Source organism: Pelodiscus sinensis, chromosome 1 (genome assembly GCF_052426305.1).
Source record: "Pelodiscus sinensis isolate ZL-2025 chromosome 1, ASM5242630v1, whole genome shotgun sequence".
Taxonomy (NCBI): Eukaryota; Metazoa; Chordata; order Testudines; family Trionychidae; genus Pelodiscus; species Pelodiscus sinensis.
In genome coordinates, this window is record NC_143052.1 from 120170317 (window position 1) to 120183744 (window position 13428).

At 46.2% G+C, this 13428-nt stretch overlaps 1 protein-coding gene across 1 annotated transcript; it reads left to right on the forward strand.

The window, feature by feature from the left end:
- The first annotated feature begins 270 nt into the window (after window positions 1-270).
- Window positions 271-10512, forward strand: KCNJ8 (potassium inwardly rectifying channel subfamily J member 8). Its single transcript, XM_014572613.4, has 3 exons — window positions 271-559; window positions 1685-2133; window positions 8622-10512. The coding sequence occupies exons 2-3, from the start codon at window positions 1769-1771 to the stop codon at window positions 9520-9522; spliced, it is 1266 nt and encodes a 421-aa protein (XP_014428099.1). The 5' UTR covers window positions 271-559; window positions 1685-1768; the 3' UTR covers window positions 9523-10512.
- Window positions 10513-13428: the final 2916 nt, after the last annotated feature.

Consider the following 13428-nt stretch of genomic DNA (forward strand, 5'->3'; position numbering starts at 1 on the left):
TTTGACTGCATAGGGACTGTGGGATCAGGGCCCTGTTACCTACTGACCTTTACACTTGGAGAAGGAAATCGCCCCCCCCCCCCCCCCCACCACCACCCCCACCCCCTGTGCGCCTGTAGAGGCTTGGGCTCCAGAACAGCCCCCTGTTCTGCCCCTTTGGGGTGGGGGGGAACCAAAGTTGGGGGCTGTTTGCAAGTGTTTGGAGCGTGGGAGAGGGGCTGTGATCTGTCCCCCTTTGCTCTGCCCTGCCCCACACACCGCTCCAGCACCCTCCCCTTTACTCCCGCACTTCCGCCGTCACAAATCACAGCTCCTTGCGCCAGCGCAGGGGCAGTCGAGCATCACTGGGGAAGCCGCCTGGCGGGGGCGGGCAGGGAGCGAGAGATCCGCTTCTGGAGCTTGTCCTGCGCCGCAGCACCGAGCCGGTGTACACCGGCCTGTCCCCGGCGGCCGGACTGCAGGGCTACTGCCGCCGCCGTCCCGGTGCGGGGTCCGGCTGGGATGCGGCCAGGCAGCGCCCGGCGCGGGACCTAGCGCGCCCGTCCTGCTCCGGCGTCTGGTAAGTGCCAGCTTCTCTTCTGGGGCCCCGCGCTGCCCCTGCGAGCCCGCCTCGCCGCCCCTCCCCGGCACAGAGCCGCCCAGGTGCCCGCGGGCGCCGCTCTCCCGTGCCAATGAAAGGGCCCGCTCCAAAAAAGGGGGCAGTGGGACTCGCAGTGTGCGGGGGCTAGAAAGTGCGGGGAGAGGGTGCGGGGTGGGGGGGGGCGATGTTGTGGTTGCTGTGAATTTGCACATGTATTGAGCGGGGCATGGTATTCATCAGGAACATCAGAGCAAAAAGCAAACAAAAAAGAACTGGAGTTTTGCTTTCCCCTGTCCAACCAGCCTGTCTGCCTCTTTCCTTTCTTTCTTTCTTTCTTTCTTTCTTTCTTTCTTTCTTTCTTTCTTTCTTTCTTTCTTTCTTTCTTTCTTTCTTTCTTTCACGTATATTTTCTGCAGAATAAAACACTTGTTTTATTTTTCATTGTTATGATTTGGAAGGAGACAAGACGGCTAAATCCCTCCTTTTAAAGTAACTTGCTCCCTAGCACAACCGGTGGTTAATACTTTCCCAGCGAGGGGATGTAGTAGGTTCCCACACGTCTCTGTTTTAATGTGAAATACATGATGGTTTGGAACTACACTGTGCAAGCCCTTCTTATTCATGTTAGTGAGTAGCATACCAGTTGTCTTACAGGCTCCAGTAGAGCTATTTAGAAAGGCTCAGGCAGCCCTTGTTAAACAAAATTCTGCAAATTGGTAAGCATGCAAGTAAGACTGACTTGCCTGAGTACTCCCATTCCACGGAGTAATCACTTACATGCAGTTGCTTGCATGGTTAAGTATCTCAGTAGGATCTGGAACATTGTTTACTTTGGTCCACAGCTATCAGGCGTTTCAGTGGCTTTGCTCTCTAGCAATGTCTAAGATAAATCACTTATAATTTGTTTTAGGATTTGGCCCTAACTGCTTTTTAACAATCACAGTCTAAAATGAGCATATAATAGCACTGTAGAATACTATTTCAGTGACATGTAACTCAACAGCTGTTCCCACGGGGGCCATCTACTTTGCATGCCTATCCCTTTATTGTCTGGGAAAAATGGAAAAGAGATGGCAAACAAGATCTTATTTTTCCTTTCCTCAGAATGTAGGAGGACAGACAAGGGACAAAAGGGAGGCCAGTGGAAAAGCACCTGTGTCCTGCTAGGTGGACTATGGTGGCAGGAAGATGTTGGCGAGGAAGAGTATTATCCCTGAAGAATATGTGCTGGCTCGGATTGCGGCTGAGAACCTTCGCAAGCCACGCATCCGGGACCAGCCCCGCAAAGCTCGTTTCATCGCCAAGAGCGGGGCGTGCAATTTGGCACACAAGAACATCCGGGAGCAGGGGCGCTTCTTGCAAGACATCTTCACCACCTTGGTGGACCTGAAGTGGCGCCACACGCTGGTGATCTTTACCATGTCCTTCCTGTGCAGCTGGTTGCTCTTTGCCATGATATGGTGGCTGGTGGCTTTTGCCCATGGTGACATGAATGGTAGCACAGAAAACTGTATAGGCAGTACTGACTGGACACCATGCGTGACATGTGTCAGGTAAAGTACAATCGGAGGTATACGGAATAGCAATGATGTAAAACTTGGCTTTGGTTTACTTGAATTGTACTGTACTGCATAGACAACTGAGAAGTTTAATGTTCTCCACTAGGTTCCACCAAATTCTACAGTTCCATCCTCCTTTGCCCCCCCACCACCATCCCCCAAAACCCCACCTCAGAATTCTTTGATGCTTTATAGGATCTCCACAATCTGACAGTACAAAGACCCTGCAATTTTTCATATGTCTCTACAGTCTGTTGATAACTTTCCATGCCAGTAAAGATAGAGCCTGCTTCAACAAAGTAGCCCGTAGGTGAGTGTTGTAGATGGTTTAGTTCTGTCTACATCAATTGGCACCATCTTGAACATGAAATTAATTTCACACCATGATACAACAAGAAGGCTGTGTCTAGACTACATGCCTCTGTCGGCAGAGGCATGTAGATTAGACACATAGGCAAAGTCAAATGAAGCCGCGATTTAAATGATCGCGGCCTCATTTAAATTTACATGGCTGCCGCGCTGAGCCGACAAACAGCTGATCAGCTGTTTGTCCGCTCAGCGCGCTAGTCTGGACGCTCCCCTGCCAACATCAAAGCCCTTTGTCGGCAGCCCCGTTATTCCTCGTGGGATGAGGTTTACCGGGGCTGCCGACAAAGGGCTTTGATGTTGGCAGGGGAGCGTCCAGACTAGCGCGCTGAGCGGACAAACAGCCGATCAGCTGTTTGTCGGCTCAGCGTGGCAGCCATGTAAATTTAAATGAAGCCGCGATCATTTAAATCATGGCTTCATTTGACTTTACCAAACAAACAAATCTACATGGCTCCATCAACGGTGCCATGTAGTTTAGACGTGCCCGAAATGGCTTAGCTCAAGACCTATGTTTTAGCTTCGGAAAATCAGTCCAAACGTCCAGAGATAACCACTGAATTTGCTGGCTTGTCCAACTTAGGAGGCTTGATTTCCAGAAAATGGAAAGCATCTGGATATTAGGCTCTTTTAGATGTCTTTAGTTGGGAAGCCAAAACATGGAAGTACCCAAAATCATTTATCTGAATCTTTATTAGTGACTATTATTTAAATTATAGGACAAGTGCTGTGACATTCTGCATCAGTGTTTATCTCAGACAACAAGAACTGCTGTGTAAAAAACTAGCTCGGTATTATGATAAGGGCCACAGGTTTGGGTTATTTTCCTTTTACTACCCACACTTTTCAGAACACCAGCCAAATGACTGATCAGGAGGGAATTCCATATATACACAGTATGTTTGCAGACTCCAAAGAGTAAACATTAATAGGAGGGATGGGTAAGCAATGAGACCATTCTGTCATATGTGCAATGAGATCCTTGTTTATAGGACTCACTCTTGGACCAAAAACTGTCTGATTCACCACTGCTCTGTCGTTTGCACCAGTGCAAGGCAGTTGAACTATGCTACTGAATCAGAATGATTGCATTTTGCACACACTTTGCACTGCTGTAGGGACCACAAAAGGGGCAGGTAGTGTAGAATTAAACTCATAATATCTGAACATCCAGTTTTATCTCCCGCTCTGTCTTGGTGATGCAAATGCCATAGCTGCATGTACAAAATGCCAAGAGGTGGTCTTTCTGGCCTACGAAGAGCCAGGTTCTCCACCCCTTCTCTTGTGTTATGCTGCTTTCCTAAGTGGGAGTGTTCCCCATGCAAGTTGGACTAAATTAATTGATTTTTTATTTATTTTTTAGGAACTGGCTGCAAGCCAGAGTTTCTGAAACAAGCAATTAGGGCTGAGAGTGCCTCTGCATCAGGCTCCTTTTTTATGGCATCTCCATTGTATTCCTCAAGGAATGGCAGGCCACAAACCTGCTCCTCTCAGGAGAGCTGCTCCGTTGGTTACTGAGCTTTCCGTATTTGGTCTGTGAGGCCTCGCCTTGCCTTTCAGCTTCAAAGCAGCAGCACAGCTCCAATGGACGCCTCTCCTATGAGACTTTCTTGCTGGCTGCTACCCCAAGACATCCCCTTCCCAGAGGACATTCCATGGCATGGAATGCACATGCACTAAAGTTCACACTGACTCAGTATTCGGTTTTTGTGAGGACTACGCACGATACTCAGCCTGACGCCAGCTGCGGGGAAGGAGGAGCGGGGGGGGAGGGTTACAGAGCACAACAGCATTAAGCCAGGCCTCATGCTGCCAGACATGTCCCCAGTAGTCCCTTACACTGGGAGAATGATTAACTGTCTGCTTCAAGCAGTTTTATGGCCACTTTCTGCTGCCGACATGGTGCAAAAGGAGTGTGTCCACTCCAAGATTCTGGCCTGCTTTCTATTCCATCCACTGGCATTACCCTGGTAAGCCACCACCTAATCCTGGCAGCTACAAAACCCTATTGAAACAGCTCTGGTAAGGTCACTACATTTTACTGCAAGGGAATTGTGAAGGTTTATTATAACTCCCAGAAGTGAATGAAGGATTAGCATATCTTTTTGCTTCAGCATATGACAAAGAACATATGTCATTTGGTATCAGTAGCTGTGGTGTTTCAGGCCAAAAGGCAGACAACCATCTATCTTCTAGTCATGAAAAGTAATTGATAGTAAATGATTCCGATCTATTAAAACTGGCTACCTGTTCCAAGAAAGGTATGGAACAAAAATACTGTCACTAATTTTTTAAGAATAGAGAAAAGCTGATTACCTGATCTTGAAATAAATGGAGACACCTATCTCCTAGAACTGGAAGGAACCTTGAAAGGTCATTGAGTCCAGACCCCTGCCTTCACAGGAGAACCAAATACCATTCCTAACAGATTTTGTCCTATATTCCTAAATGGCCTGCTCAAGGATTGAATTCACAGTCCTAGGTTTAACAGGCCAATGCTCAAACCACTGAGCTATCCCTCCCCCTGAAAGGAATGTTTGATCTAAAAGGAATATTTGATATTTTCACTTTATATACAGGCAGTCCCCGAGTTACGCGGATCCGACTTATGTCGGATCCGCAGTTACGAACAGGACTTTTCTCGCCCCGGAGGACGGGAGCGGCGGGACGCCCAGATGAGCCGCGGTCCTGCCGCCTGTGTTCTCTGGGGCGAGAAAAGCTGCTCCCCGTCTCCTTGGTCTGCTGGTCAGACCAGGGAGAAGCGGAGCAAAGCCGCGGAGGACGCCCGCAGCTGGACAGCTGCGGCGCTCCTGGGCTGTCCCGCTGCGGGCGTCCTCCGCGGCTTTGCTCTGCGTCTCCCTGGTCTGACCAGCAGACCAGATAGACGGGGAGCAAAGCCTCGGAGGCTGCCTGCAGCGGGACAGCCACGGCACGCCTGGACTGTCCTGCTGCGGGCGTCCTCCGTGGCTTTGCTCCGTGTCTCCCTGGTCTGCTGGGGGGCGGGGGCGCAGCTAGTGCCCCCTCCCCCCCAGCAGACCAGGCTTTTCTGCCCACGACGCCTGGGGTAGAGCAGCTGGGGCGCTGCTGGGTTGGTCCCGCAGCGCCGCTCCTCGGCGCTACTGGAGCAACCCAGCAGCACCCCAGCTGCTCTGCCCCAGGCGTCCCCAAGTCAGCCGCTGCTGAAACTGACCAGCGGCTGACTACAGTAAGCCCAAGGCAGAGTTGCTCTGCCCCCGGCTTCCTGGAATCAGCCGCTAATCAGTTTCAGCAGCAGCAGACTTGGGGACGCCTGGGGTTCTTAAGTTGAATCTGTATGTAAGTCAGAACTGGCATCCAGATTCAGCCGCAGTTGAAACTGATCAGTTTCAGCAGCGGCTGAATCTGGACGCCAGTTCCGACTTACATACAGATTCAACTTAAGAACAAACCTACAGTCCCTATCTTGTACATAACCCGGGGACTGCCTGTAGTAATAATAATTAATAGCCAACATTTTCATATTGGTGTGCCTAAAGTGTGGCTCTTAAACCCATATTAGACGTCTAACTAAAAGCTTTCTATGTAACTACAATGTGGTGTTGAGAGACACCTGGATTTGAAAATTGTAATCAACACTTAGGGTGTGTCTACACAGCAAAGTTATTTCAGAATAACAGCAGTTATTCCAAAATAACTATGCAAGCATCTACACAGCAATTCCATTATTTTGAAATAATTTCAAAATAACAGATGGCTTATTCCGACTTCTGTAAACCTCATTCTACGAAGAATAATACCTATTCCGAAATAGCTCTTTTGCTATTTCAAAATAGCCCCTCACCAGGACCATTCTAAGGCTGTGTCCAGACTCCATGCCTCCGTCGACGGAGGCATGTAGATTAGCCAGCTCGGAAGAGGGAAATGAAGCCGCGATTAAAATAATCGCGGCTTCATTTAAATTTAAATGGCTGCCCCGATCTGCCGATCAGCTGTTTGTCGGCAGATCGGGGCAGTCTGGACGCGATGCCCCGACAAAGAAGCCTTTCTTCATCGACACAGGTAAGCCTCGTGAAACCAGGTTTACCTGTGTCGATGAAGAAAGGCTTCTTTGTCGGGGCATCGCGTCCAGACTCTCCCGATCTGCCGACAAACAGCTGATCGGCAGATCGGGGCAGCCATTTAAATTTAAATGAAGCCGCGATTATTTTAATCGCGGCTTCATTTCCCTCTTCCGAGCTGGCTAATCTACATGCCTCCGTCGACGGAGGCATGGAGTCTGGACACAGCCTAAGTTATTCCTTCTGGGGCTCTAAATCGAGATAGCATGTCTGCATTAGGGAAACCTGCCTCAGACTAATTTTGAGATTTCCCTGCAGTGTAGATGTTCTATTTTGAATTAAGCTATTTTGGAATAACTATTGTGCAGTGTAGACGTAGACTTAGAGCATATAGGTTTTCAAAGTGCTGCATAACAATTAACCACACCACTCTGTGGTAGATAAATATTGTAATCCTACCCATTTTCCAGACAGGAAAATTGTTGCCAAAACTGAAATGGGATCAGTGACAGACTTGGGATTATTACAATGAGGAGTTCCCTGGCTTTTACTTCTGTGTTCAGATGCTGAGCTTGCTAAACCACAGTTTCTTCAAGGACTGAGTTTACACCATACAAATGTGGATTCTTTTAAAAATGAATAATTTTTAAAGGAAATTGGAATATCAGAAGTTACAGCCATACACTTTACTCTACATGCATCTGAATATTCATCACCATATTAACCCTTTCACTAATTCCATTAAATGCGACATTAACTCCTTCATACCTGAATTCTTTAAAATGAAATGCCCAAAAAAACAAAACAAAACTCACAAAAACACACCACTTTGGTGGTGGCTTCAAAGAATGAAAAGTTTTAAAAAGCCCCTGGTTTTAAAAACACTCTTATCAAATTTTTATTAGCGCCTGTGAGAATTCAGCAGCCTCGTTTCTGGAAGTCACCTTCTTTAAGGTGAATTTTCTCTTTCCACAGGAAAAATCTCCCTGATTTTGCATGTGCTATAAAACATCTTAGATTCTCTCCATGACTTTTGGTCCTGTAGTATTTCAAAGGACTCGTCTCACTTATCCTGAAGACATAGTCAAAAGTTAGTTAAAAGTTGATCAAGTTTTGTTCTTCCAATCCAAACCTGAAACAAAGGATGGTTCAGCTCTACCTTTGAGGAAAGGCTAGATATATTTCATTAACATAGACCTGTTATGTACGTAGATGTTACATCTGGGTGAACTGTAATATATGAAAGGGGTTGTTGCCATATTAATTCTTATGCATCAATATCACATTCCATGTGTGGCATGTCCAATAAGTCGTTCATATGCTACTTACATAGCATTCACATATAAATTGCAAACCTAGAACCATATTTAAATTGTGCAGCTGGCCTTTATTTTGACAGTGAACTGAGCTGCCCCCAACCTTTGGGACATGAATGGAATGAGCGTAACGGCCCACTGATTTACTCTCACTCGTGAACAGCATCATTGCTGCAGGAGCCATGTTTCTAGGGGTTTCCCCTAGTATGACTGTCCCCAAAGTCCACTTTGGGGGTTAAAGGTCAGAGGGAAAAGTAGTGCAAGTTAACTCAGGCTATACTAACTGCACAGCTTCCCCTCTCTGCTTTGGAGACAGGGAGAATCTAGACAAGTCAATCATTTCCCCCACTCTCCCTTCTCCATCTCACCACCAGCTCTGTGGAGTTAGAAGGTGTGGAGCTCCTGAGACAGAGGTGCCACCGGGTGGGAGGAAGGAAAAGAACACTCCAAGAGCTCTTTGCCTGCTGGCATGGAGAAGAATGGGGACAATTAGGCAGAGAGGTTTGGTGAATTGTCCAAGGCCAGAGAGAGACCCAATGACACTATGCAGAATTTCCAACTCTCAGGTCCGTCCTTCAACCATTAAACAATGGCTCTTGTTCCCACGAACGCTGAGCATGCAAAGTGCCATTGAAGTTCATGGGAGTTTAAAATGTGCAACAACTACAAAAATAAGCCCTTTACTTGCTTTCTATCCAGTGTATGCATTCACTTTTCTATTTTAGGTATTTAATGAATTAACTGTATGTAACTTTCTCTGTAGGTCTTTCACTTCTGCTTTCCTCTTCTCCATTGAAGTTCAAGTGACCATTGGTTTTGGAGGCAGAATGATGACAGAAGAATGTCCCATGGCCATCACCGTCCTGATTCTGCAAAACATTGTGGGTTTGATTATCAATGCTGTCATGCTGGGCTGCATATTTATGAAGACTGCCCAGGCTCACAGAAGAGCAGAGACCTTGATTTTCAGCCGGCATGCGGTGATTGCCGTTCGGAATGGCAGACTTTGCTTCATGTTCAGAGTGGGAGACCTGAGGAAAAGCATGATCATCAGTGCCTCTGTGAGAATACAGGTAGTGAAGAAGACGACTACGCCAGAAGGGGAGATCATCCCTATACATCAGCTAGACATCCCGGTGGATAATCCCATTGAAAGCAACAACATTTTCCTGGTGGCTCCATTGATCATTTGCCATGTCATAGACAAGCGGAGTCCTCTCTATGACATCTCTGCTAGTGACCTTGCCAGCCAAGATTTAGAACTTATAGTGGTACTTGAAGGAGTAGTAGAAACCACTGGCATCACCACACAAGCAAGAACGTCTTACATAGCAGAGGAGATCCTGTGGGGCCACCGCTTTGTGCCCATTGTGACTGAAGAGGAAGGTGTGTACGCGGTTGATTACTCCAAGTTTGGCAACACGATCAAGGTAGCCGCTCCGCGGTGCAGTGCTAGAGAGCTGGATGAAAAGCCTTCCATTCTCATCCAGACTCTTCAGAAAAGTGAACTGTCCCATCAAAACTCCCTGCGGAAACGCAACTCCATGCGGAGGAACAATTCCATGAGGAGGAACAACTCCATGAGGAGGAACAACTCTTCCCTCCTTGTGCCCAAAGTACAGTTTCTCACGCCTGAGGGGAACCAGAGTGTGTCCGAAACATGATATATAGCCTCCCATGAGGATGAGCCTCTAATAAAGGATGAGGCACCACAAACTTTTCTAAAGAAACAGATGCAAAATAGAACAGTACTGGAGCTATTTATTCTGTTACTTAATGAAAGCATCACCTAACAGCAATAGGAAACACCATAGCACTAGGCATATTCGTTAATGAATATTGGCACAGGAAGCATGCTTCACTCATGTAATGTATTTTATATTCATATGTGTTTTAGTGGTATGTTAGATTTTTTTTCCTCTAAAGGAAATCCATCTGGTGCCTTTCTACAGATTGTCATAAAATGCATTTTATTTTTTATTTTTGGATTACATGCTGTCAGTGGGCTGATGTTCAATAGCTCTGTGCACCCCGATTCCAGTTATTTATGTGGGATGTATTGCCACTCATAGAGGATCTGTCATGACCTTTGGTAAACTGTTCCAATGGTTAATTGCCCCGACTGTTAAAAATTATGCCTTATTTCCATTTTGAATTTGTCTAGCTTCAACCTCCAGCCACTGGATCTTATTATATCTTTGTCTGCTAGGCTGAAGAGCCCACTAGCATATATTTATTCCTCTTCTAGATTAATATAAACTTTAATCAAGTTACTCTTTAATCTTCTCCTTGATAAGCTAAATAGACTGAGTTGCTTGAGTCTATCACTGAGAGACATGTTTTCTAGTCTTTTAATCATTCTTGTGGCTTCTCTCTGAACCAATTTATCAACCTCTTTCTTAAATTGTGGGCACCAGAACTGGGAACAGCATTCCAGCAGTAGTCACAGCAGTGCCAAATACAGAGATAAAATAAGCTCTTTACTCCTACTCAAGATTCCCTTTTTATACATTCAAGGATCATATTTACTGTACTCTGTTAGCCACATTTTTTGTTTTGCTTTTTTTGGGGAGGAGGGGGAAGTTAAGTAAAAAATTCATAAACAGTTTCCCATTATCTTTCAATTTATTCTGATTAAATTTTTCCTCCCAGCTAATTTGCCTCAGAATTGTTTTCAGCTTTGTGAAATTGGTACTTTTAAAGTACCAAGTTTGTGTTTCACAAGTGTGTGTGTGTGTGTGTGTGAGAGAGAGAGAGAGATTCACAAATGCCTGTGTGTGTGTGAGAGAGAGAGAAAGGGAGAGTGTGTGAGAGAGAGAAATAAGTATAACTGGTTTGGACTTTATATATCCTGGCTCCACAGAAGTTATTGACAAAACATCCAGGCTACGTCTACACTGCAGGTTTCTTGCGCAAGAACTGTTTTGCACAAGAGTTCTTGCGCAAAAGGTCTTGCTTTTGCACAAGAGCGTCCATGGCAGTGTGGACGCTCTCTTGTGCAAGAAAGCTCTGATAGCCATTTTAGCCATAGGGCTTTCTGGCGCAAGAAACCCCTATTGCCTGTCCACGCTGCCTTCTTGCGGAAGAGCTCTTGTGCAAGAGGGCTTATTCCTTGTGGGGAGAGGAATAACTCTTGCGCAAGAAGCACTGTTTTCCAACGCTTTACTGTAAATTTACTTGCGCAAGAACATGTGTGCAGTGTAGACGCTCTGCAAGTTTTTGCACAAGAACAGCTGTTCTTGCGCAAAAAGCCTGCAGTGTAGACATAGCCCCAGTGTACAGCCACACTACAGAGAAAGAGCGAAGCTGCTGGTGTCGATCTTCCAGGGTTCAAATTAGCAGGTCTAGTTAAGATAGTTAAGACAGCTAATTCGAACTGAGAGTGGTACTCTGGTCAATGCCGGTAATCCTGCTTTCACGAGGAGTAAGGGAAATCGAGGGGAAAGTGTTCTTCCTTCGACTTCCTGCTGTGTAGACAGTGCCAAAAGCCGAGTTAAGCTACTTTGACTTCAGCTACACAATTAATGTAGCTGAAGTTGCGTATCTTAATTCAACTTTGTCCCATAGTGTGGACATACCCTCCCCTCCCCCGATTTCAACAAAGACAGGATTTCATGCCCAATTTTAAAAATCTTGGTCCCAGTGGCTTATGAAAAAGTCACTAGTGACAGAAGGCCAAACAAACTAAATTAAAGTGATGAAACTCCACTATTTAGCATCATGGTTGGCAGTATCAGTACTGACTGACCACGGGACCACAGCTTAATTGTGGTTGTGCCATGACCCCAACCCACCTGCTCTGTGGCTCATGGAACTTTGAGCAAGTCTCAAAAACTCAGGTTGATGTCTCCCCCCTCCCGATCCCCATAACTGGTACCAATCTGGGGACCTGTGTTTCACCACCTTATATCCACGTCCACACGTGGCACATTGTTCACGGATGTTTGCCCATTTGTTTGCTTCTGTATAAACCCAAATCTTTCCCTAAACTAAAAAAATAGAAGTAATGACTTACTCTGCTTCTCAGAGTTTTTTCACCCTTCTTTCCCTTTTCTCGATCTATTCACTATTATCCATTCTCTTTGATTCGTCCTTTCTTGAGCCTTTTTCATGGTCCCTTAGTTTAATATTACTGTTTTATTTCACTCTCTAAATATTTCTGCTGATTTTTTTTTCTTTCACAACCCTCCATCTCATCTTGTCCCCCAATTTGGTCCCTCTCACTGTCACCTCTAGTCTATTCTCTCTCCTCTTTTCCCATCAGTCCCAACCATTCTACCACTATCGTTTTTATTGTTATTTATTATCTGTATTGTGGTAACACCAAAGAGCCCCAGCCATGGATCAGGACTCCATTGTACTAGGCATTGTACAAACACCGAACAAAAAGACTGTCCCATTTCAATCCCACCCTGATCCTCTTCCCATTCCACTCTTGGCACCCTGTCCCCTTGGGTGCTCTGTCTTGGAATGTGAGCCACAGCCCAGTCCAGCTCACCCTCCACATGAAGATGGAGAGTATATTTTGGAGGCTGAGTTTGTGACAGCTGGTGACGTTGCAGGTGTCCAGGTGAACTCAGCCATCAGCACAGCAGGGTGACTGCACTATCCCCCAGTAAGCAAGGCAGTCTTGCGTGAGAAGGCATTAGGGAGCAATTCAGAGTTGCTTGCACATCACACACAGTGTTCATGACATCACCAGAGATCCATGAGGTTGGGAGCAGCATTCCTAGCAGACAATGGGGCAGTTAGACAATAACATGGCAGCGGTTCACCAGGGTTAGTCCTTGCTGGGCCGTCACCACTATATTTACCTGTACGACTGCAGGTACTGGCCATGGCAGGTCCCATTGGCCACGGATCACAGCCAATGGGAGTGGTGGGAAGTGTCGCGACCTGGGACACTGCTTCCCACAGATCCCATTCATTGGGAATGACAATCCACAGCCCATGGGAGCTGTGATTGCCGCCACCTGCAGTCATACAGGTAAATACAGTGGTGGGGGCCCACCAGGAGCTAACCCTGGCCAACCAGAGCCAGCACCCAGGTTACTATTTCCACACCCCTGCCAGAGAGGCTCCACATAGATTCAAGCATTGCCTTAAAACCCACAACCTGCCGAGGGAAATTGAGTTGCCACTCGTAAACACCAGAGTTTCCGAAGCATTTTTTCCTCCTGTCAGGTTTTGCCACTGAGAAGGGATTGTTTGGCCCAATATCAAGTTTGATGTCATATACAGTCAAAGGACACCATCAGCTTCAAAATCATAGTCAAGATTTCCAAAAATAGGTTCTTATAATTAGCTTCTGATGTCCCGGTGAGCACCCTGACTCTCAGAAGTGTGGGGCATCCATCAGTTCCCACTGAAGCCACTGCTTTTGAAAATGTGGCCATTTATTGAGTTGCCTATATATACACAAGCATCCCATTGATTTCCCTGTGCCTAGTATTATTACATAACACGTTGGGTTACTATAAGTGAAAGAAATTCCCCTTTTCCAGCTCATTTAGTTTATGTATTTGATAGTATTTTGTGTATAATAAAATCTAGAATACTTTGAATAGTTA

Bases quoted from the DNA above. Each gene is read 5' to 3' on its own strand.
- KCNJ8 (XM_014572613.4), top strand. From the start codon at position 1,769: ATGTTGGCGAGGAAGAGTATTATCCCTGAAGAATATGTGCTGGCTCGG. The intron at 2,134-8,621 runs GTAAAGTACAAT...CTTTCTCTGTAG, and splicing joins CCATGCGTGACATGTGTCAG to GTCTTTCACTTCTGCTTTCC.